Source organism: Patiria miniata, unplaced genomic scaffold, assembly GCF_015706575.1.
Source record: "Patiria miniata isolate m_02_andy unplaced genomic scaffold, ASM1570657v1 HiC_scaffold_4, whole genome shotgun sequence".
Lineage (NCBI taxonomy): Eukaryota > Metazoa > Echinodermata > Asteroidea > Valvatida > Asterinidae > Patiria > Patiria miniata.
This window is the reverse complement of record NW_024037071.1, coordinates 4,364,962-4,389,848: the sequence shown is the minus strand read 5'-3', so window position 1 is coordinate 4,389,848 and position 24,887 is coordinate 4,364,962. Positions and strand designations below refer to the sequence as shown.

The 24,887-nt window shown below is 38.4% G+C and overlaps 1 protein-coding gene across 4 annotated transcripts; it reads right to left on the bottom strand.

Annotated features, from left to right (window-relative positions):
• Window positions 1-11,135: 11,135 nt before the first annotated feature.
• LOC119740002 lies at window positions 11,136-23,748 on the bottom strand. 4 transcript variants are annotated; one of them, XM_038215185.1, is made up of 12 exons: window positions 23,456-23,748; window positions 20,728-20,854; window positions 20,301-20,447; window positions 19,748-19,845; window positions 19,219-19,420; window positions 17,898-18,051; window positions 15,998-16,607; window positions 15,362-15,466; window positions 14,426-14,564; window positions 14,123-14,221; window positions 13,031-13,174; window positions 11,136-12,420 (listed from the first exon to the last, which is right to left on the bottom strand). In XM_038215185.1, the coding sequence occupies exons 2-12, from the start codon at window positions 20,836-20,838 to the stop codon at window positions 12,289-12,291; spliced, it is 1,941 nt and encodes a 646-aa protein (XP_038071113.1). In that variant the 5' UTR covers window positions 20,839-20,854; window positions 23,456-23,748; the 3' UTR covers window positions 11,136-12,288. The 4 variants fall into 4 exon arrangements, with proteins under 4 accessions (XP_038071113.1, XP_038071111.1, XP_038071110.1 ...); XM_038215183.1 differs by having other exon boundaries at window positions 17,898-18,054; window positions 23,468-23,748; XM_038215182.1 differs by having other exon boundaries at window positions 17,898-18,054; window positions 23,456-23,747.
• Between the last annotated feature and the right edge of the window lie 1,139 nt (window positions 23,749-24,887).

The window sequence follows — 24,887 nt, the reverse complement described above, 5'->3', positions numbered from 1 at the left end:
CCAATTTTTCGACGCATTTTTCCTGTCTTACAGAACATATGGCCAGAAATCGAGTTGAAATGTCTTCTAGAGTCCCTCAGGTGTCTTTTCTGGAAGTTTGGCGCAATTTAATTTTTTGGCCAAAATTGAAAAAATTTCAAGGGGTTAGCCTTACATTTTTCATCAAATTTGGCCGAAAAATGACTTTTCTCCAAACGACGCAGAAATGACTACTGATGCAAGGAGAGTATCATACAATATTCAGACTGCGATTATTTGGAAGATTTGGGCACAAATAATTGATTTATTGAGAAAAAAATGATCTTATTTTTCACTGTTTTTTGACCCAATTTTTCGACGCATTTTTCCTGTCTTACAGAACATATGGCCAGAAATCGAGTTGAAATGTCTTCTAGGGTCCCTCAGGTGTCTTTTCTGGAAGTTTGGCGCAATTTAATTTTTTGGCCAAAATTGAAAAATTCAAGGGGTTAGCCTTACATTTTTCATCAAATTTGGCCAAAAAATGACTTTTCTCCAAACGACGCAGAAATGACAACTGATGCAAGGAGAGTATCATACAATATTCAGACTGCGATTATTTGGAAGATTTGGGCACAAATAATCGATTTATTGAGAAAAAAATGATCTTATTTTTCACTGTTTTTTGACCCAATTTTTCGACGCATTTTTCCTGTCTTACAGAACATATGGCCAGAAATCGAGTTGAAATGTCTTTTAGAGTCCCTCAGGTGTCTTTTCTGGAAGTTTGGCGCAATTTAATTTTTTGGCCAAAATTGAAAAAATTGCAAGGGGTTAGCCCTACATTTTTCATCAAATTTGGCCAAAAAATGACTTTTCTCCAAACGACGCAGAAATGACTACTGATGCAAGGAGAGTATCATACAATATTCAGACTGCGATTATTTGGAAGATTTGGGCACAAATAATCGATTTATTGAGAAAAAAATGATCTTATTTTTCACTGTTTTTGACCCAATTTTTCGACGAATTTTTCCTGTCCAATAGTACATCTGTCCAGAAATCGAGTTGAAATGTCTTGTAGGGTCCCTCAGGCGTCTTTTCTGGAAGTTTGGCGCAATTTAATTTTTTGGCCAAAATTGAAAAAATTGCAAGGGGTTAGCCTTACATTTTTCATCAAATTTGGCCAAAAAATGACTTTTCTCCAAACGACGCAGAAATGACTACTGATGCAAGGAGAGTATCATACAATATTCAGACTGCGATTATTTGGAAGATTTGGGCACAAATAATCGATTTATTGAGAAAAAAATGATCTTATTTTTCACTGTTTTTGACCCAATTTTTCGACGAATTTTTCCTGTCCAATAGTACATCTGTCCAGAAATCGAGTTGAAATGTCTTGTAGGGTCCCTGTGGCGTCTTTTCTGGAAGTTTGGCGCAATTTAATTTTTTGGCCAAAATTGAAAAAATTGCAAGGGGTTAGCCTTACATTTTTCATCAAATTTGGCCAAAAAATGACTTTTCTCCAAACGACGCAGAAATGACTACTGATGCAAGGAGAGTATCATACAATATTCAGACTGCGATTATTTGGAAGATTTGGGCACAAATAATCGATTTATTGAGAAAAAAATGATCTTATTTTTCACTGTTTTTTGACCCAATTTTTCGACGCATTTTTCCTGTCTTACAGCACATATATCCAGAAATCGAGTTGAAATGTCTTCTAGAGTCCCTCAGGTGTCTTTTCTGGAAGTTTGGCGCAATTTATTTTTTTGGCCAAAATTGAAAAAAATTGCAAGGGGTTAGCCTTACATTTTTCATCAAATTTGGCCAAAAAATGACTTTTCTCCAAACGACGCAGAAATGACTACTGATGCAAGGGGAGTATCATACAATATTCAGACTGCGATTATTTGGAAGATTTGGGCACAAATAATCGATTTATTGAGAAAAAAATGATCTTATTTTTCACTGTTTTTGACCCAATTTTTCGACGAATTTTTCCTGTCCAACAGCACATCTGTCCAGAAATCGAGTTGAAATGTCTTGTAGGTTCCCTGAGGCGTCTTTTCTGGAAGTTTGGCGCAATTTAATTTTTTGGCCAAAATTGAAAAAATTTCAAGGGGTTAGCCTTACATTTTTCATCAAATTTGGCCAAAAAATGACTTTTCTCCAAACGACGCAGAAATGACTACTGATGCAAGGAGAGTATCATACAATATTCAGACTGCGATTATTTGGAAGATTTGGGCACAAATAATCGATTTATTGAGAAAAAAATGATCTTATTTTTCACTGTTTTTTGACCCAATTTTTCGACGCATTTTTCCTGTCTTACAGCACATATGGCCAGAAATCGAGTTGAAATGTCTTCTAGAGTCCCTCAGGTGTCTTTTCTGTAAGTTTGGCGCAATTTAATTTTTTGGCCAAAATTGAAAAAATTTCAAGGGGTTAGCCTTACATTTTTTAACAAATTTGGCCAAAAAATGACTTTTCTCCAAACGACGCAGAAATGACTACTGATGCAAGGAGAGTATCATACAATATTCAGACTGCGATTATTTGGAAGATTTGGGCACAAATAATCGATTTATTGAGAAAAAAATGATCTTATTTTTCACTGTTTTTGATCCAATTTTTCGACGCATTTTTCCTGTCTTACAGAACATATGGCCAGAAATCGAGTTGAAATGTCTTCTAGAGTCCCTCAGGTGTCTTTTCTGGAAGTTTGGCGCAATTTAATTTTTTGGCCAAAATTGAAAAAATTTCAAGGGGTTAGCCTTACATTTTTCATCAAATTTGGCCAAAAAATGACTTTTCTCCAAACGACGCAGAAATGACTACTGATGCAAGGAGAGTATCATACAATATTCAGACTGCGATTATTTGGAAGATTTGGGCACAAATAATTGATTTATTGAGAAAAAAATGATCTTATTTTTCACTGTTTTTTGACCCAATTTTTCGACGCATTTTTCCTGTCTTACAGAACATATGGCCAGAAATCGAGTTGAAATGTCTTCTAGGGTCCCTCAGGTGTCTTTTCTGGAAGTTTGGCGCAATTTAATTTTTTGGCCAAAATTGAAAAATTCAAGGGGTTAGCCTTACATTTTTCATCAAATTTGGCCAAAAAATGACTTTTCTCCAAACGACGCAGAAATGACAACTGATGCAAGGAGAGTATCATACAATATTCAGACTGCGATTATTTGGAAGATTTGGGCACAAATAATCGATTTATTGAGAAAAAAATGATCTTATTTTTCACTGTTTTTTGACCCAATTTTTCGACGCATTTTTCCTGTCTTACAGAACATATGGCCAGAAATCGAGTTGAAATGTCTTTTAGAGTCCCTCAGGTGTCTTTTCTGGAAGTTTGGCGCAATTTAATTTTTTGGCCAAAATTGAAAAAATTGCAAGGGGTTAGCCCTACATTTTTCATCAAATTTGGCCAAAAAATGACTTTTCTCCAAACGACGCAGAAATGACTACTGATGCAAGGAGAGTATCATACAATATTCAGACTGCGATTATTTGGAAGATTTGGGCACAAATAATCGATTTATTGAGAAAAAAATGATCTTATTTTTCACTGTTTTTGACCCAATTTTTCGACGAATTTTTCCTGTCCAATAGTACATCTGTCCAGAAATCGAGTTGAAATGTCTTGTAGGGTCCCTCAGGCGTCTTTTCTGGAAGTTTGGCGCAATTTAATTTTTTGGCCAAAATTGAAAAAATTGCAAGGGGTTAGCCTTACATTTTTCATCAAATTTGGCCAAAAAATGACTTTTCTCCAAACGACGCAGAAATGACTACTGATGCAAGGAGAGTATCATACAATATTCAGACTGCGATTATTTGGAAGATTTGGGCACAAATAATCGATTTATTGAGAAAAAAATGATCTTATTTTTCACTGTTTTTGACCCAATTTTTCGACGAATTTTTCCTGTCCAATAGTACATCTGTCCAGAAATCGAGTTGAAATGTCTTGTAGGGTCCCTCAGGCGTCTTTTCTGGAAGTTTGGCGCAATTTAATTTTTTGGCCAAAATTGAAAAAATTGCAAGGGGTTAGCCTTACATTTTTCATCAAATTTGGCCAAAAAATGACTTTTCTCCAAACGACGCAGAAATGACTACTGATGCAAGGAGAGTATCATACAATATTCAGACTGCGATTATTTGGAAGATTTGGGCACAAATAATCGATTTATTGAGAAAAAAATGATCTTATTTTTCACTGTTTTTTGACCCAATTTTTCGACGCATTTTTCCTGTCTTACAGCACATATATCCAGAAATCGAGTTGAAATGTCTTCTAGAGTCCCTCAGGTGTCTTTTCTGGAAGTTTGGCGCAATTTATTTTTTTGGCCAAAATTGAAAAAAATTGCAAGGGGTTAGCCTTACATTTTTCATCAAATTTGGCCAAAAAATGACTTTTCTCCAAACGACGCAGAAATGACTACTGATGCAAGGGGAGTATCATACAATATTCAGACTGCGATTATTTGGAAGATTTGGGCACAAATAATCGATTTATTGAGAAAAAAATGATCTTATTTTTCACTGTTTTTGACCCAATTTTTCGACGAATTTTTCCTGTCCAACAGCACATCTGTCCAGAAATCGAGTTGAAATGTCTTGTAGGGTCCCTCAGGCGTCTTTTCTGGAAGTTTGGCGCAATTTAATTTTTTGGCCAAAATTGAAAAAATTTCAAGGGGTTAGCCTTACATTTTTCATCAAATTTGGCCAAAAAATGACTTTTCTCCAAACGACGCAGAAATGACTACTGATGCAAGGAGAGTATCATACAATATTCAGACTGCGATTATTTGGAAGATTTGGGCACAAATAATCGATTTATTGAGAAAAAAATGATCTTATTTTTCACTGTTTTTTGACCCAATTTTTCGACGCATTTTTCCTGTCTTACAGAACATATGGCCAGAAATCGAGTTGAAATGTCTTTTAGGGTCCCTCAGGTGTCTTTCCTGGAAGTTTGGCGCAATTTAATTTTGTGGCCAAAATTGAAAAAAATTCAAGGGGTTAGCCTTACATTTTTCATCAAATTTGGCCAAAAAATGACTTTTCTCCAAACGACGCAGAAATGACTACTGATGCAAGGAGAGTATCATACAATATTCAGACTGCGATTATTTGGAAGATTTGGGCACAAATAATCGATTTATTGAGAAAAAAATGATCTTATTTTTCACTGTTTTTTGACCCAATTTTTCGACGCATTTTTCCTGTCTTACAGCACATATGGCCAGAAATCGAGTTGAAATGTCTTCTAGAGTCCCTGAGGTGTCTTTTCTGGAAGTTTGGCGCAATTTAATTTTTTGGCCAAAATTGAAAAAATTTCAAGGGGTTAGCCTTACATTTTTTATCAAATTTGGCCAAAAAATGACTTTTCTCCAAACGACGCAGAAATGACTACTGATGCAAGGAGAGTATCATACAATATTCAGACTGCGATTATTTGGAAGATTTGGGCACAAATAATCGATTTATTGAGAAAAAAATGATCTTATTTTTCACTGTTTTTTGATCCAATTTTTCGACGCATTTTTCCTGTCTTACAGAACATATGGCCAGAAATCGAGTTGAAATGTCTTCTAGAGTCCCTCAGGTGTCTTTTCTGGAAGTTTGGCGCAATTTAATTTTTTGGCCAAAATTGAAAAAATTTCAAGGGGTTAGCCTTACATTTTTCATCAAATTTGGCCGAAAAATGACTTTTCTCCAAACGACGCAGAAATGACTACTGATGCAAGGAGAGTATCATACAATATTCAGACTGCGATTATTTGGAAGATTTGGGCACAAATAATTGATTTATTGAGAAAAAAATTATCTTATTTTTCACTGTTTTTTGACCCAATTTTTCGACGCATTTTTCCTGTCTTACAGAACATATGGCCAGAAATCGAGTTGAAATGTCTTCTAGGGTCCCTCAGGTGTCTTTTCTGGAAGTTTGGCGCAATTTAATTTTTTGGCCAAAATTGAAAAAATTTCAAGGGGTTAGCCCTACATTTTTTAACAAATTTGGCCAAAAAATGACTTTTCTCCAAACGACGCAGAAATGACAACTGATGCAAGGAGAGTATCATACAATATTCAGACTGCGATTATTTGGAAGATTTGGGCACAAATAATCGATTTATTGAGAAAAAAATGATCTTATTTTTCACTGTTTTTTGACCCAATTTTTCGACGCATTTTTCCTGTCTTACAGCACATATGGCCAGAAATCGAGTTGAAATGTCTTTTAGAGTCCCTCCGGTGTCTTTTCTGGAAGTTTGGCGCAATTTAATTTTTTGGCCAAAATTGAAAAAATTGCAAGGGGTTAGCCCTACATTTTTCATCAAATTTGGCCAAAAAATGACTTTTCTCCAAACGACGCAGAAATGACTACTGATGCAAGGAGAGTATCATACAATATTCAGACTGCGATTATTTGGAAGATTTGGGCACAAATAATCGATTTATTGAGAAAAAAATGATCTTATTTTTCACTGTTTTTGACCCAATTTTTCGACGAATTTTTCCTGTCCAATAGTACATCTGTCCAGAAATCGAGTTGAAATGTCTTGTAGGGTCCCTCAGGCGTCTTTTCTGGAAGTTTGGCGCAATTTAATTTTTTGGCCAAAATTGAAAAAATTGCAAGGGGTTAGCCTTACATTTTTCATCAAATTTGGCCAAAAAATGACTTTTCTCCAAACGACGCAGAAATGACTACTGATGCAAGGAGAGTATCATACAATATTCAGACTGCGATTATTTGGACGATTTGGGCACAAATAATCGATTTATTGAGAAAAAAATGATCTTAATTTTCACTGTTTTTTGACCCAATTTTTCGACGCATTTTTCCTATCTTACAGCACATATGGCCAGAAATCGAGTTGAAATGTCTTCTAGAGTCCCTCAGGTGTCTTTCCTGGAAGTTTGGCGCAATTAAAATTTTTGGCCAAAATTGAAAAAATTGCAAGGGGTTAGCCTTACATTTTTCATCAAATTTGGCCAAAAAATGACTTTTCTCCAAACGACGCAGAAATGACTACTGATGCAAGGAGAGTATCATACAATATTCAGACTGCGATTATTTAGAAGATTTGGGCACAAATAATCGATTTATTGAGAAAAAAATGATCTTATTTTTCACTTTTTTTGACCCAATTTTTTGACGCATTTTTCCTATCTAACAGCACATCTGTCCAGAAATCGAGTTGAAATGTCTTCTAGGGTCCCTCAGGTGTCTTTTCTGGAAGTTTGGCGCAATTTAATTTTTTGGCCAAAATAGAAAAAATTAAAAGGGGTTAGCCTTACATTTTTCATCAAATTTGGCCAAAAAATGACTTTTCTCCAAACGACGCAGAAATGACTATTGATGCAAGGAGAGTATCATACAATATTCAGACTGCGATTATTTAGAAGATTTGGGCACAAATAATCGATTTATTGAGAAAAAAATGGTCTTATTTTTCACTGTTTTTGACCCAATTTTTTGACGCATTTTTCCTATCTAACAGCACATCTGTCCAGAAATCGAGTTGAAACGTGTTCTAGGGTCCCTCAGGTGTCTTTTCTGGAAGTTTGGCGAATGTAATTTTTTGGCCAAAATTGAAAAAATTGCAAGGGGTTAGCCTTACATTTTTTATCAAATTTGGCCAAAAAATGACTTTTCTCCAAACGACGCAGGAATGACTACTGATGCAAGGAGAGTATCATACAATATTCAGACTGCGATTATTTAGAAGATTTGGGCACAAATAATCGATTTATTGAGAATAAAATGATCTTATTTTTCACTGTTTTTGACCCAATTTTTTGACGCATTTTTCCTATCTAACAGCACATCTGTCCAGAAATCGAGTTGAAACGTCTTCTAGGGTCCCTCAGGTGTCTTTTCTGGAAGTTTGGCGCAATTTAATTTTTTGGCCAAAATTGAAAAAATTGCAAGGGGTTGGCCTTACATTTTTCATCAAATTTGGCCAAAAAATGACTTTTCTCCAAACGACGCAGAAATGACTACTGATGCAAGGAGAGTATCACACAATATTCAGACTGCGATTATTTGGAAGATTTGGGCACAAATAATCGATTGATTGAGAAAAAAATGATCTCATTTTTTACTGATTTTGACCCAATTTTTCGACGCATTGTTCCTGTGTAACGGCACATCTGTCCAGAAATCGAGTTGAAATGTCTTGTAGGGTCCCTCAGGCGTCTTTTCTGGAAGTTTGGCGCAATTTAATTTTTTGGCCAAAATTGAAAAAAATTGCAAGGGGTTAGCCTTACATCTTTCATCAAATTTGGCCAAAAAATGACTTTTCTCCAAACGACGCAGAAATGACTACTGATGCAAGGAGAGTATCATACAATATTCAGACTGCGATTATTTGGAAGATTTGGGCACAAATTATCGATTTATTGAGAAAAAAATGATCTTATTTTTCACTGTTTTCGACCCAAACTTTCGACGCATTTTTCCTGTCTAACAGCACATCTGTCCAGAAATCGAGTTGAAATGTCTTCTAGGGTCCCTCAGGTGTCTTTCCTGGAAGTTTGGCGCAATTTAATTTTTTGGCCAAAATTGAAAAAATTGCAAGGGGTTAGCCTTACATTTTTCATCAAATTTGGCCAAAAAATGACTTTTCTCCAAACGACGCAGAAATGACTACTGATGCAAGGAGATTATCATACAATATTCAGACTGCGATTATTTGGAAGATTTGGGCACAAATAATCGATTTATTGAGAAAAAAATGATCTTATTTTTCACTGTTTTTGACCCAATTTTTCGACGCTTTTTTTCTGTCTAACAGCACATCTGTCCAGAAATCGAGTTGAAATGTCTTCTAGGGTCCCTCGGGTGTCTTTTCTGGAAGTTTGTCGCAATTTAATTTTTTGGCCAAAATAGAAAAAATTGCAAGGGGTTAGCCTTACATTTTTCATCAAATTTGGCCAAAAAATGACTTTTCTCCAAACGACGCAGAAATGACTACTGATGCAAGGAGAGTATCATACAATATTCAGACTGCGATTATTTAGAAGATTTGGGCACAAATAATCGATTTATTGAGAAAAAAATGATCTTATTTTTCACTGTTTTTGACCCAATTTTTGACGCATTTTTCCTATCTAACAGCACATCTGTCCAGAAATCGAGTTGAAACGTCTTCTAGGGTCCCTCAGGTGTCTTTTCTGGAAGTTTGGCGAATTTAATTTTTTGGCCAAAATTGAAAAAATTGCAAGGGGTTAGCCTTACATTTTTTATCAAATTTGGCCAAAAAATGACTTTTCTCCAAACGACGCAGAAATGACTACTGATGCAAGGAGAGTATCATACAATATTCAGACTGCGATTATTTGGAAGATTTGGGCACAAATAGTCGATTTATTGAGAAAAAAATGGTCTTATTTTTCACTGTTTTCGACCCAATTTTTCGACGCATTTTTCCTGTCTAACAGCACATCTGTCCAGAAATCGAGTTGAAATGTCTTGTAGGGTCCCTCAGGTGTCTTTCCTGGAAGTTTGGCGCAATTTAATTTTTTGGCCAAAATTGAAAAAATTGCAAGGGGTTAGCCTTACATTTTTTATCAAATTTGGCCAAAAAATGACTTTTCTCCAAACGACGCAGAAATGACTACTGATGCAAGGAGAGTATCATACAATATTCAGACTGCGATTATTTGGAAGATTTGGGCACAAATAATCGATTTATTGAGAAAAAAATGATCTTATTTTTCACTGTTTTTGACCATATTTTTCGACGCATTTTTCCTGTCTAACAGCACATCTGTCCAGAAATCGAGTTGAAATGTCTTCTAGGGTCCCTCAGGTGTCTTTTCTGGAAGTTTGGCGCAATTTAATTTTTTGGCCAAAATAGAAAAAATTGCAAGGGGTTAGCCTTACATTTTTCATCAAATTTGGCCAAAAAATGACTTTTCTCCAACCGACGCAGAAATGACTATTGATGCAAGGAGAGTATCATACAATATTCAGACTGCGATTATTTAGAAGATTTGGGCACAAATAATCGATTTATTGAGAATAAAATGATCTTATTTTTCACTGTTTTTGACCCAATTTTTTGACGCATTTTTCCTATCTAACAGCACATCTGCCAGAAATCGAGTTGCAACGTCTTTTAGGGTCCCTCAGGTGTCTTTTCTGGAAGCTTGGCGCAATTTAATTTTTTGGCCAAAATTGAAACAATTGCAAGGGGTTAGCCTTACATTTTTTATCAAATTTGGCCAAAAAATGACTTTTCTCCAAACGACGCAGAAATGACTACTGATGCAAGGAGAGTATCATACAATATTCAGACTGCGATTATTTGGAAGATTTGGGCACAAATAGTCGATTTATTGAGCAAAAAATGGTCTTATTTTTCACTGTTTTCGACCCAATTTTTCGACGCATTTTTCCTGTCTAACAGCACATCTGTCCAGAAATCGAGTTGAAATGTCTTGTAGGGTCCCTCAGGTGTCTTTTCTGGAAGTTTGGCGCAATTTAATTTTTTGGCCAAAATTGAAAAAATTGCAAGGGGTTAGCCTTACATTTTTCATCAAATTTGGCCAAAAAATGACTTTTCTCCAAACGACGCAGAAATGACTATTGATGCAAGGAGAGTATCATACAATATTCAGACTGCAATTATTTCGAAGTTTTGGGCACAAATAATCGATTAATTGAGAAAAAAAGGATCTCATTTTTTACTGATTTTGACCCAAATTTTCGACGCATTGTTCCTGTGTAACGGCACATCTGTCCAGAAATCGAGTTGAAATGTCTATCAAGATCCCTCAGGCGTCTTTCCCTGAAGTTTGGCGCAATTTCAATTTTTTGGCCAAAATTGATAAAAAAAATGCAAGTCTTACATTTTTCATCAAATTTGGCCAAAAAATGACTTTTCTCCAAAAGACGCAGAAAGGACTATTGATGCAAGGAGAGTATCATACAATGACTGCCATCATTTCGAGAATTTGAGCTCAAATAATCGATTCATTGAGAAAAGAATCTTATTTTTCAGTGATTTTGACCCAACTTTTAGACGTGTTGTTTTTGTCTGTCGTAATCGCTTGACTGTAGCACAATTCACTTTATTATGTGCCACACCCTGAAAATTAATCTAAAATAAAAAAAAATAAGACCAACGTCAATGTAAATTTGTGGGCAAGGCAGTTTCATGCTCAATAATCAATGTTTATAAAAAAAAACATACTTGGCACGTATCTCTTACAGTAATTATATACTCCGAATAATAGCAGGGACAAAGTATTAACTCATCAGAGTTCAAACATATTGAATAATAAGTGTACAACAATTGTGCAGCATTACAATTAAAAGCCTATAAATCAGATTAAACTGAAATTAGTTTGCCTTGCAATGTATGCTTTGTGTAGCCTCATGACTGGTGAAGGGCACGAGAACAAGTGGAACAATTTTAACAAGATGAAAGTTTGAACTAAAGTTTGTCTCGTCTGAGTCCTTGCCTAGTATTTCATTTTATTCGCGGAATTAAGTCGCTCGGTTTCTCATTCTTAATGACGCAATTAAATTTATTTTGAAATTCGTAACACTGTTTAGCTATAATTTGCATTGAAAGTCATCCAGTGACGAGTAATACTCAAAGTATGCTTGCTAAGCTATTTGATTTCTGCCGTGATGTTATATGCTTTGAAGTTAAAAACGATATTCAAATGCAGCAGCATAATATGCAGATATTGAAAGAGCATGTATGGCATTATACACATTTGCGATGTTTTTTATAGTAACATGCCAAAGAGGGCATTTTATTCCGAACTCCAAATCTTCATGAACGATTGCACAGCGCCCTCTTTTGTTATTTTATCAAAATAACAACGGTGTCCTAGACCAAACATGGCGCTGAATTTCCTATTGGTGGATTGTCACCCTGTCCAGGCTTATATTTTGGGCATGGATTTCTGGTTTTTTTGTTTTTTTTTGTTTTTTTAAATGCCATGGTTTCAAAATAAAAAGGTTGCAAGGATAGTCGGAAAATAGTCGGAAATAAATAGCTTTCAATTATTAAGCTGTTATGCAACCTAACGACAGTGTATGGCACAAACTATGTACAGTGCGTTCAGCATGCATATTCATCATACGTCAGACGTCATTCGTCCGACTCGGAAGCGATATCATCCTCCCTAAATTGTCACTATGGCTTTTGAAATGACACTTATGGCTTTTGAAAAGACATTGTTTAGTGCGATCGTGTATGAAAGTAAATCAGTGTATGAAACTAAAGCATTTGAGGTGTCGATCATACAGTTACCAATTTGATTTTAGTCCTGTCAATTTGATCCAACAAAGTATTCGTGAGCAAACTTGACCTTCTGCAGCTCTGCGTTTAGTCTCTTGATGAAGTCATCGGGTTGGATCACGAGCGCCATCTGGAGACCAGCATTGTCCATTCGATTCTTCACCTGACAGTTACGTCAAAATAATTGTAAGCATGTAACAAACACAAAGCAACGGTTTAAACGTTTTTTTATGTTTTATGAGTATGTGTGTGTTGAGCTTTGTATATGATGTAGGGATCAGGTTGCAAGAGATAGTCACTGGCTATTTTCTCTGTAGCTGGGTATTTCTTAGTTATTTCTTCTCCTCTCTACTTTTTTTGAGCTACAAGTGCCTTTGGTGCTGTTGATGAATCGTGTTTTTTTTTTCATAACCAAAATTAAATAAACAGGTAGAAAGCACTCAGAGAGCACATTTCTTTATTAAGGCTAAACAATTCCACGCCATATTGTCAGTACACCTAAAAGAAAAACTGGCATAAATGGTGAAGAATCCTTTTAAAAAAATGGATCCAGACCCAGATCCGGATCACTTCGAAAATCGAACCGATTTGTACCTGTACCAAGGACCACCCCTAAAAGAATTTCATGCAAATCCATCCATAACTGTTTCAGTTATCTTGTTAACAGACAAACCAACCAATCAACCAACCAACCAACCAACCGACAAAATCCGATGAAAAAACGTATCCTCCTTGGCGGAGGCAATAATAAAAAAAAAATTGTATGGTCATACCTGGTCTCGCTTACTAAGCAGAGACACTGGTTCGCCATCGATCTCTGTAATGATCCAGTCACACAGCCTCTCACTAAACGCTCCCTGGGCTCGAGTTGTTAGTTTGGCTTCAGCCGCTGGTCCACTTTTCGAGACGTTGACCACCTAAAAGAGGACCACAAATCGAGTACATGATGTTGAATTACAGTTCTTAAGTTTTCAGGCTGGTTCTTCGCAAATTTGCGAGAGCATAGCAAATATTCAGCTCCGAATTCACATTCGGTCGAACACATTTCAAATGTAACAACTCACGCCAGGATTTTTAGCTTTGCATTCACTTTCATACGAACTGGCATTTAGTTAGGCTAATACAAGTTGCGTTCGATTGTTTTTAAAGTAGGCCCATATGTTTGTTCCGTGATGAATAATTGAATGTAGAAAATACTCAATTCGGGCGATTTACAATGTACTGCGCCACCAAGAGTTTGCCGTAGAGAGTCCATAGTTTTAAACTTACGGTCGACAAAACATGGCTCATTTAGTGAACGAGTGTCAGAAGACAACTCGAGCTAATTTGTTAAAGATTGGGCGTAGCGTTCTGTCGCCTTACACAAAAGACCATTTTGATCAAAAGAAAAGAAAAGGGCAGATGCTCGAATCACACGCTTATGAAACTACTGACCGAAATGTCCCGCGTTGCCTGCGCCATTAGTCGACCATCTCCCACAATGCACTGGGAAAAATGAACTCTCCGTGGCAAACTCTTGGCGGCGCACTGCATTGTGAATCGCCCGAATTGAATTGGTGCTGGTAAATACCAATGGTTATGCACTTTGCTACCTTTTTGTTTAATAAGTCATATTAGACCTACCGATACACACTGCTTATCGAGTGTCTATAGAAACATCCCTGGACTCCCTTGAATTCGCTTGAGGCTCTTAAAAAGGTCTCACTGGACTTTTATCCCCAACCTCTGTGTTCGGCAATGATAAATTTGGAAGCGGTGTCTAAGAGCTTGGTCGTTATTTTTTGGGCACTAAAAAGCCATTGCGCACTGTTATTTGATTCCATCGACTAAATTGTAAGTTCATGTCCACTATTAATATAACATACCCTGTTGCCTTCGACTTCCAGCCCCCAGCTTTCATTGACAGACGACCGATGCAGGTTACGCACTTTGGCGTGTGGTAAGCGTCTGATGACCAGTAAGATCTAGACGTAAATGAATCAAAAATAAAAGCTGGTTCTTATCGTTCTAATTTTCTTCTATTTTATTACGATTTTTATTGGTGGACGTGGATAAGTTTTGTGTAAATTGGTCTAATGGTTTGATGTTATTTTTCATGTATTTCATATCTGAAAGTTAGCCTTCGGGTTGCCAAATTGTAAATATTACCAAAAACAAACTGTGTGTACCTCATCTACAGCAGATGTTGCAAAGAGCGTATTAGTGACCGATGGATCCACGACAATTTGCTCATTAATCTGCCTTAGCTGGTCCCCGACATGAAGCTTCTTGGCTACCTCCGATTTCCCAGCTTTCCAACCAGCAACCCTGGGGAAGAACAGGTTTGATATAATGAAATTCCATAAAAGGGAAGCCATTTGTTGTGGCTACAGCCACTTCACATAGACGTGTGTGTGTTACTCCCGGCCGCAGCCAGTTGATTCGGACACAGCCATACTAGAAGCCGTGTGCGTCGTGTCAATAGGCTATCATCTACAGTCCAAAAATTTGGCCACCGGTATCAAATGATCGAAAGGAGCAATATTCAATAGTGATTTTTGGCAAGGTATGCACATCTGAGATGGAAAATGTGTGATAACTTTGCAGTGTGATCGGTGGCAGTTTTTAGGGTGTTATCCCTTTTCTTTCCAAAATGGCCGCCAATATGCTTGTTACTGAACTAATTGCATGTAGTAACAAGCATGTTTTGGTCGCCGTTTTTATTTATGAAGTGATAACACCCAAAAAGGTGCCACCGCTGCAATGCTATCACGAATTTTCCAACTACAGGGGTGCATACCTTGCCGAAAATCGCCATGAGCATTATTCCCCTCATTTGATACCGACCAAACCCCCAGGCTGATGGCCTAGAACGCTTGAACCCATTCAAGGGTTCGTCAAGTTACAAATCAACTAAAATACAAATGGAAATCTCCAAAAATGTATCACTTGACACATCTTTAGAAAATGACCTTCTCTTATTGTTTTCTTCAAAATGGCAGCATGTCATTGCCATCTTTAAACCAAGTAAAATTGTGAACAATAATTTGGTCGGTTACTTTTTTGGATAACTGCAAATGGTTCACTCTATTTCCTGTAAAACCAAATGTGAGTATTTTACTTACCACACGTAGTCAGCTATTCGCACAAGCCCCAATGCATTATCCAACTCGCTCTTCTTCAAGACAACAGGGAAGCCGTCCTTGTGACCAATCTCCCAACGCAGTGTGCTGCAAAGTGAAATGTGACCTCGCTAAGTTTACTTCTTAACTTCCGTAAGGTTTGAAAATGAAGACGCATCAATATTCAAGAGTGCACCGGCTTGCTGTTAAACTTTTCGGTTTAAAATTAAGTTTGTGTGTACGATTTGCTATATGTGTGATTGCACTTATCGCCAATGGTATTTTTACTGAAGGGCACGTACAACGGGCACATTCACTCGTGCAAAAACTATGGAAGCGAATATGATACTAAATGAAACTAAAAGACAAGTACACATAACTTGAATCTGTCATGTATGTACCAGTCATGAATGGTACAAGTAACCGTTCCCTCAGAAAAACAATTCATAATAGGAGTTGCGGATTTGGCAAAAAGATCCGCTCGCCTTAGGGTTTTTTTTACAATGTGCTTGTTACCGATCTGATTGGTCAATGCGCACTGTTTAATTGACAGGCTGCAAGTGTCCATTTTGAACTATTATACTTACTCTATCAACAAAGTTTCTCTGTAATTTGGACAGTATTATATTTGGCACTTACTGGACATCGAAGGAGTCACCACCGTGAACTGGTGAAGGCAGTGGTCTATTGGATAGATTGAGAGACACGTTGCTGTAGGACCCGGCCTTGCGTAAGGCAGCTGGTGAGTCGGGCGGCGAAATAGCCGGGGGAACAACAACACCTACGCGTCGAGGCTTTAAATTCAGCGGCTGAGGTAGGGACACCTTACGCATGGCGTCCGAATCGTCTTGCAGATGTAAGAATCTCTTGTTGGTCAACAATGGCGACATCGGCGGTGCTTCAGTCACGCTAATCTTAGGCGCGGGCGGCGTGTGCACGCTCTCCGAACGTGCGGGCCGAATGCCGTCTTCAAACCCGCCGGAGTTCCTCGGAGACCGATCGTCCGGGGAATCATGATTCGTGAGATGAAACCCAGGGCATGTGTTTCCCCTAATTCTGTGCAAGTTTCCTCTCGGTGGCAGTGATGGAGGGGGCCCCGGGTGAACCAATTCCTCGTGGTCTTGTTTCCCTCTGAGATTGATGTAACGAACATGGGAAACGTCGACCACGCGCTCCTGGTGCATTGGCGTGTTCTCAAGCCACGCGGGTGGACTGACGTTTTTTTGTAAGTTAACGTATCCGATATGCTCTGTAACATAAATAACAATAACAATTTACAGCGAATGAGTTGATTCGTCCATAAAAAAACATAACAACAGAGACATCGACCACAACTTTTTTGCGAAACAGTGGTGAAAAAAATACAATATTTTTTACTCAAGCAAAGTATTCATGGGAATGTTGCTTAGTTTAACTCCTTTTTAACGTAAAACAGTAAGACTTGAGGCTGTGCATGGTGGAGATACTAAATAATGAAAGGTTTGCGGAAACACCATGTGCGAATAATTTCTCAAATAAGAGAATGGTTCTGAAAAAAAAACAGACGTATAAACTCAGTTTATACCTCTGGTTCTTTTCAGAACCATTCTCTTAGTTGAGAAATTATACGCACATGGTGTTTCCGCAAACCTTTCATTAAAACGTAAAACAGACCTAATCACATATGCTACTGTAATATTCTCCCTATGTCCGGCGATTTGTGTTCTATGTCAAGTGCATTAAGACAAATTGCAATTCAAGCGCATATAAGCCGTTGGCACTTGTAAACAGAAGGTCATGGGCTCGATACCATGGGCGTCGCCAGGATTTTTTCTAGAGGGGGACAAAACATATTTTCCCAAAAAATTCCTGTATTTCTCAACATATTCTCGATTTCTCAGTTTTAGAGGGGGGCAGGGACATTTTGCCCCCCCCCCCAACTCATTAAATTTACACCACTATGACTTCGCGCCTCTTTTTCTCTTTTCTTTTCTTCTTTTTTTTTTTTGGGGGGGGGGGGTTTCCAGGGGGCAAATGCCCCCCTTGCCCCCCCCCCCCTCGCGACGCCCATGCTCGATACCCCTTAGTACAGGCTTGTGAATTTCTCGTTCAACTCTTGGAAGCACCGAGTATACAGTAGAAATAAAACTTCCTCGACGGAAGGCCAGATACATACATGAAAACAATATGGAAGAGGTGATGGATAGTCTTATAAAACAATGGTTACGCTGGTACTGGCATAATATTGTTCAAACTTATTTAGGGTGGAATGCTGTATCACAAATTAACAGGTTTTGCCTCGTTGGACAGAGAAAATAGGTGGTCTAACAAGATCAAACACTGATAGTTGAGTTTGATTTTCAGTAGGGGTTGATCCAGCTTTGAATATTGGGGAGGCAACAGTCAAAGGGAGGGGTTACTATAGCAGGTACTTCATTTCTCTATACAAGACTTTCCTATTTTTTGTGGCCCAAGGGAGGGGTCACCTACACTCCCCCATCCACCATTAATCAGGTGACGTAGTTGTGATGATTTTCCACAAAATGTAAAAGCTCCTCACCTGTGCCATCTGAGTATGAGTGTGTGATTTTGCTGAATTCAGCCTCTGTACTCCTCGGCCGATCAAAGTTAAAAGCAAACTCTTCATCACCAGAGTTACGATTTGCGCTGCCTGCTGGAGGCGAGGAGAAGCGTGTCCGATTAGGCTCCTGGCTCTGCTGGAGGTTTCAAATGGAAGTTATGCATCAAAACATAGTTGAATCACAATGAACGTAACACGTCTGCGAGTGCAACACCCATGATAATGATGATGCCTATTGCAACACTGAGAGAACCAGTCTATGGAATACAAACTCCTTGTTTCTATTGCGCATGCCTAGATCAAGGTACTTTGCATACTAACAGGTCACGTGTGAGGGTTCGAATCCATATAAGGATAAATAGGCCATATTTCACAGGAGTTTAAGTTTCATGACACCGGTGTTTGGCCATCTTACACTGCAGGATGTCCCTGGTCAGACTAAGTCAGCATCCGGGTTCTACCTGGCGTTATTACAATGGTCAAAGTTGTTACATTTTTCGGGTCAAAATGACACCTGTTAAGATCCTTGTGCGGGCCAAGCTCTGAGTGTCATTTTGGCCCTTGGCAAAAGTGTAAAAAGTCAAATGCTGAAGGGGGACGCATGGGGACATGTACTCAGGCCTCCAAAAGTAAGAGACTTTATTTGTTTGTACTTTTAATTGACATTTAAACCAGAAAAAGAGCGAAGACGACTGTGTTTACATATTGTGCAGTGGAATTTTTATGAAAAAAGGGGGGGGGGGAGATTCCCCAGCGACAACTGATGTCCAACCCCGCGCCTCCCATTTTGCAGGTTTAAAACGGCCGATGTAGCGTGAATATCCGACTACATGAAATATGGGCTCATTGGTAGTATTGCACATGAGTATGATAATAGCCTATGTATAGATCTTTTTACAAGAGATTGACTTGTCACGTGTGAGGGATTAACCAATAATTGGGAAAAGAATTCCGATTTTAATAGGGGTCGGATTTTCATATGACACCGGCCGCTATGTGCACTATCATATTCTTTGACACTATAGACCTTTATCATGGTGCCACCATTTCAGTCATGTACCCTGTATCCAATAACAGTATGCTAATGTTTTGGGGGTTTTTTGCAAAAAGGAACCAGACTATTTTTCCTTCCAGCCTCGCTTTGGTTACGTTGATTTGAATGAGAAAAATCCTAAATGGCCTCAACATGATAATGGTCTATTGTCCTAGACCCTCCAGCGCCTTCTGCCATGCCTAGACTTGCATCCAGTCTTTATTAGCTTAGGATACGCATCCCATTCTCGTGAGGCAAGACCCGTACCTGAAATAGGTCCAATGCGCTGCCCCTGCTAGGCAACGGCTTCCTTCTTCTTTGGCTTGGCACTTTGCCATCTTGACTTTCCAGTCCAGGGGGTGGGGACAAAGGTGACGGGGGCGGGGTCGGGGAAGGAGGAGGAGGCTCCTTCCAGCCCAGACGAATAAAGACGTCATCGAAGGCATTACACCATGCAGTTAATTCGTCACTGAAAAATCAAGACATAAGATGAAAATCACATTGAGCCTATAAAATACAATAAAAACAAATGTTACAACTTTTAAGTCAGATATATTTGTATTTGGCATTTTATTTAACAATTACAGTATTTAGCTTCCTGCTACAAAATATTTGAATGTGTAATTCATATTTTTTTGGAGACTGTACTATTATGTTTTTTGGCCTTTTGACTGACAGCCCGTGATTACAGCTATAACAGTAGTCTTGCGGTTTTATTCTAAGGTTTTCAGGCTCTCAATAACTGCCGCTTTTGGCTTTCATAGTCATCATAAGTTTCCGTAAATTTTCAACAAACCTTGAATCGGCCTCCAAGTACGTCATATCTTTGTCTTGGAGGATACCGAGCACGTGAGAGTTCTTGTGCTTCTTGGCGGGTATCAACATGCTGTGAATCTATTACAGAGAAAAAAACACAAGTCTTTAATCATTCTTTCAATTTTTCCAGCTGCAAATATTCTGAATGTAGGCCTATTAGTGTAAACGCCTTCAATCGTTATTTTGAAAATTAGGGATGGAGAAACGAAGACCATACGAACTGTTCTTACATTTAAGTCTAAGAATTCAAGAGCTTTTCATCATCGTATGCCCCAGTCAGCAAACCACGCCCTCGCCTTTTGTTTAATCTTCTGGAGCATTCTGTTCATTAGAATCGCTACAATCAGAGCAAACAAATTGTGTTGATTCCAAGTCAAGCAGGCCTAACCCACCCGACCACTTACTCAAAATAATTTCATAAATAATTAAAATATGACATTTTAACTAAACAAAAACAAGTTGAAATATGGAAATTGGGACGTGTGCCTTCTCTAGACACAAGACCACCACATTTGACTGATGTGAGGACCTACCTTAGCATCTTTGGACACCGAAATCTGTTCCACAGTCTTATGTTGACTCCCCGATGGGGCTTTATATTCTTTGATGTTCTTGTAGCCACTCAATGTGAGAAACTTGTGGCCAAAACATCTCAAAACGTAGAATCGTTTGTTTTTATCCTATGACGGTAGAAAAAGATGGTTCCGTTGTTAGGAGTGTGATTTAATTTTTTTTTTAATGCACAAAAGATAAAGTATCTTCAGTCTGTTTTACCTCAGTGCAATGTTTTTTTTTATTTCTATAGCCCCATCTCTAGTGGCATGAATATCACTGCTTTCCTTTAGCGCATTATTATATTCGTATTAAAAACTCTTCTCTCTCAATAATCCATTGAAGAAAGTGTCCCGAAAGACATGTTCTAATTTTGTTCTTTAAACAAGACAAGAAGTTATATTTTACCTTGAAAGATATCTGCGTGCCATCTTTCCTATGCACTTGTTCACCGAGGGTAAGATAGCCGGAGTGGATATGTTCAGTGTCGGCGAAAGCTTTTGGCTGCTCACGCTCCATAATGTCGAGGAAGAATCTGTGAGAAAAAAATTATAGGAACATTCTTTAGGTGCAGCATTGTGATTTTATTTTTATCATAAATGACTGTCGTAAAATGGGTCACGCTCACAGAATGGAAATGGAACGTAAAACCACCGGTGCGTTCATTTTGATTGTGTATTAGGATCCTGTTTTACAAAAATGTATATCTCGTTTGATGTAAAAAAAATAATAATAATAATTGATAAAAATAAAAAAAATTAAAAAAAATTATATCAAGATAAGGCATTTCAGAGTTGCGTTCCATGTGCTATTTTCGAGTTTTACTTCGAAAACCAGATTTTTTTTTATTCAATTGATGTGTTCTTAGTAGTATAAAGGTTATTCACTTTTGAATGAGACATCGAAAGACAAAATCCATAAACGTTTTATTTATTGAACTATTTATTTCAAGAATTTGAAATACTGGCTGCCAGACAACGATTCGGCTCTCGCACGAGGGCGGGCTAATTCGTGCCCAAAATGAAAGCCCTTTTTCAGGGGTTGCAGGCGCCCAAACTCGGAATAAAGTAGTTTGGTTGGTTAAAACAAAACAAAAATATTAAAAATTCGTTAGGGGAAAACAAATCTATATTTTGAAGAGCGCATGGTATCCATGTTAAAGTTTCCAGTAAGTCCCTCAACATGCGCATGCGCGTCGCGGTCATCAAAATTAAAAATGATTACAAAAACAAGCATTTTTCTTCAACTGAAAATATCTCTCTTTAATACCAAACGGCACGTGCTCAGTAAGTATATCCGTGCACGGACACGACCTACCATGCCCGACAACAAATGTCAATTGTCGGGCAGCCGACATGTCAAAACTACCAAAGTAGCAACAACCGAGGCACTTCGCCCCATTGCCACTTCGCCCCATTGCAAACTTTGCCCCATCCCCACTTGCACTATTCGCCCTATGATTGCAGACCAGTAAATAGACTTCCATTTACCTCAATGAAAATTACGTGCACTTCCCAGAAATTTAAAAATACTCACAACTCTGCAAGGTTTTTGAGACACACATCAAATCAAAGCTTTTTCTTCATCTTTTATTTTCCGTTCTCAAAATGACTTTTGAGAGAAAAGACCAAAGATGATCACCCCTAAAAGTGTCCACGCCATTCTAACAAGGTTATCTACGCTCCATGGCAAAATAAAGCATTTTTGGACCTATTTTCTTCGCAATTTCACAGAAATATGAGCTGGCAGTCCTCTGCACGGCTTCCATCCTTCCTCAAGTTCATGGCCCTCAAAATGCTCAAAATACCGGAGAATTTTAGGGCATGCAAATCGTGATATGGCCGGCGTAGGTAATTTGGGGTCTATTTACTGGGCTACAGTACGCCCCTATATCAGCCATGTAGCCAACTTCGCCCCATAGCAACTCACTCTGTTGCAAATTTAGCCCCTCGCGAATTTCCCAATAACTATAATTCGCTCCAGTATGACTTCGGCCGGCTGCAACTTTCCCATTTGTTTGTGTAGGTGTTTAGCGATGGATATAAATTTGCCGAATAATTGCCATGCAATTTGAGCTTTGTTCTCAAGCGCAGATGGATGCAAAAATTTAATAAGTAGCCCTTTGTCATTGAAATATTTTATGTCGAAGAAGTGTCTCGTTCCCCTTACAATTATTCATATACTTTATCCCACGATTTATTCCCTACCGACTTTTGCTGATCCGGTCAATAATGCCGCGTTGTTCGGTCGACCATGTTCTCCGGTCATTCGAAAAAAATAATAATAACTGTTCAAATGGCACTTATCTTCTGGCAACCTACCTTGAACTTTCACTGAAGAGATCGCCGAGCGTCTACATTTAACCATTTAAACTGTTTTGGGGCGATTTACAATTTGCTCATGAAAACTTGCGCTAATGTAGCAGAAGTGTGTTGAACTTATAAAGTATTTCTTGGCCGGTGACTATCCGCAGGCAGAAAGTCATTGTTGAGTCACCGTTTTACTCCAATAAATGTATTATAGTCTACATCAGCGTTTGATGCACCTTTTACTAACGGACAGAAAGTTCCGTGTGCACAGCAGCGCCATGGAATGTTGACCCTGACATCATCCTCCAGATCCACAGCGGTTTTGAAATTGGTCGAGTTTCAATGAAACCCATAACGGGGAAAGTACCACGAATTTGAATAATAAAGGATCTGATGTGATGCAATAATTATGGCACCTGTATTGGACACGTCACTTTTAACTAGCCACGAGGATGTTTGCGATAAATTGAATACATGTATAATTAATCAACCCCTAAAGACCTTTAATTAAACAAATCAACTGTACATCCATAATGAAAGTCCACTCAAATGACTTATAACAAGATCAACGACCGCGGTGGGATAAAATGCCCGCTCTTTTGATGAATTCATCATGGCAGTTTCACGCTAGCGTCAAAATTCAAAAGTTTACCCTAAAATGTGGCATTTCGAACTGCGCGGTTTAATCAATACATGTTTCAAAATATATTTACGGCAGCCGAAGCATTGACACCACTCAGAACGTAGTTTCTAGTTTTATACGTATACAGGAGCATACATGGACTAAAGGATTCGGGTACAGATCAGGCTGTAAAAACAAAACTTACCAGCAAACTCACCAAGTTGTCGACCAGTAGTCCGACCCTTCGAATTTTAATGATCGCAGAGATATTTACAGATGATAACGCTGTACTCTATAGTAGTTAGTTTCACACGATATGATTCCCTTTTGATAGCTGCTAGTTCAAATCCACTTGATAGTTCATTATATACACCCGGTATCCGCAAAGTGTACATTTTAATGGCTGGTGTTGTATGACGGATGCGGAAACCATTGTAAAGTACAGCAATAATACTCAAGGCAGGTAGGTTAGTGTGTGAGCGCATTGAGGATCGCTGGTGCATGCATTGAAGGTCATAGTGCACGGCATATATTTTTTCCCAAGCGTTATTCTTGGTTTTCACTTCCTCTTTGGTGGTTTGTTCGCCTAGGTAGTCCCGGACAATCGTCAACCTGTCGAGTGGGTGCAAGGATATTGCAAACGTACATGCGTTCGCATTCATGGCGGAAATTGTGTTATTTTTATAAATGCAGAGAGGAATAGGACCAGGCTTTGTAATGAATGGTATAGTGAAGTTGTAAGGCCCGTGCTTTTCAACAAATGTCATTTTGTCCATGTTCTATTTTAGCGGGGGGGGGGGGAATTCCGAGACAAGAAATGTTTAAAATAAGACTTTTATTTCTTGGTTGCTTTTGAGCCAAAACACATCCTCCTTGCAAGACACTGTTTTCCGATCCCTATTTATTGAATACGATGAGGGCGGGAACATGTCGTCTTTTTGCGACAGCTGAATAACTATCGGGCAACAATAAACCTAATTCGAAAACAATATTTTTCCATAACTAAACGTGGGTCGAATGTTAATCGATGTTGTATTACTAGCGAAATAGATGGCGTCCGGATTTTTCATCGTCCTCCTTCCCAAGCCGCCGACACAAATTTATGCCCTTGGTGAATGCTAAGCCAATTATTATCTCAAAACAACCGCATAAGTCAGCCTCTTATCTGTATTATAGTCATCGTTTCGGTTTGCGGTAACACCATGTGGTAATAACTACTGCTTAGAAGATATTAGTTCTGAAAAGAACTTGTCCTGCTTGTTATCAACTTTGCTAAGTAGTTTTTTGTTCCGTTAAGAAAAGTCCTGCTGTAAGTTCTAAACGAACTTGTCTTTGGTCTCAACGTTTCGACTAGCCTGCTCTAGTCATCGTCAGGAGACTGAAGATAGTTGGAGATGCTACTCCTTAAGTAGGATTTGTTAGGATTGGGAGTGCTTGCTGGGCATGCCCTGCTCGCTCGGGTGTGTCAGTACCGAAACGATACCGATACCCCACCATGCAAAGCCTCAAATCTTATATATTATAGTCTTGGTTCAAAACGCAAGTGATCGATTGTGAATCGCCTCGCGCCGGCGCAGCATCGCCGTTTGTTTTCGCAGTAATGCGAAGTCACACGAGATACCTCGAACCGAAAATTG

Excerpts from the sequence above, each read along its gene's own strand:
- LOC119740002 (XM_038215183.1), bottom strand. The coding sequence starts at position 20,838 with ATGGAGCGTGAGCAGCCAAAAGCTTTCGCCGACACTGAACATATCCAC. Across the intron at positions 19,846-20,300 it reads CGGTGTCCAAAGATGCTAAG|ATTCACAGCATGTTGATACC; the intron begins GTAGGTCCTCAC and ends TCTCTGTAATAG. Across the intron at positions 18,055-19,218 it reads GCGCATTGGACCTATTTCAG|CAGAGCCAGGAGCCTAATCG; the intron begins GTACGGGTCTTG and ends TGAAACCTCCAG.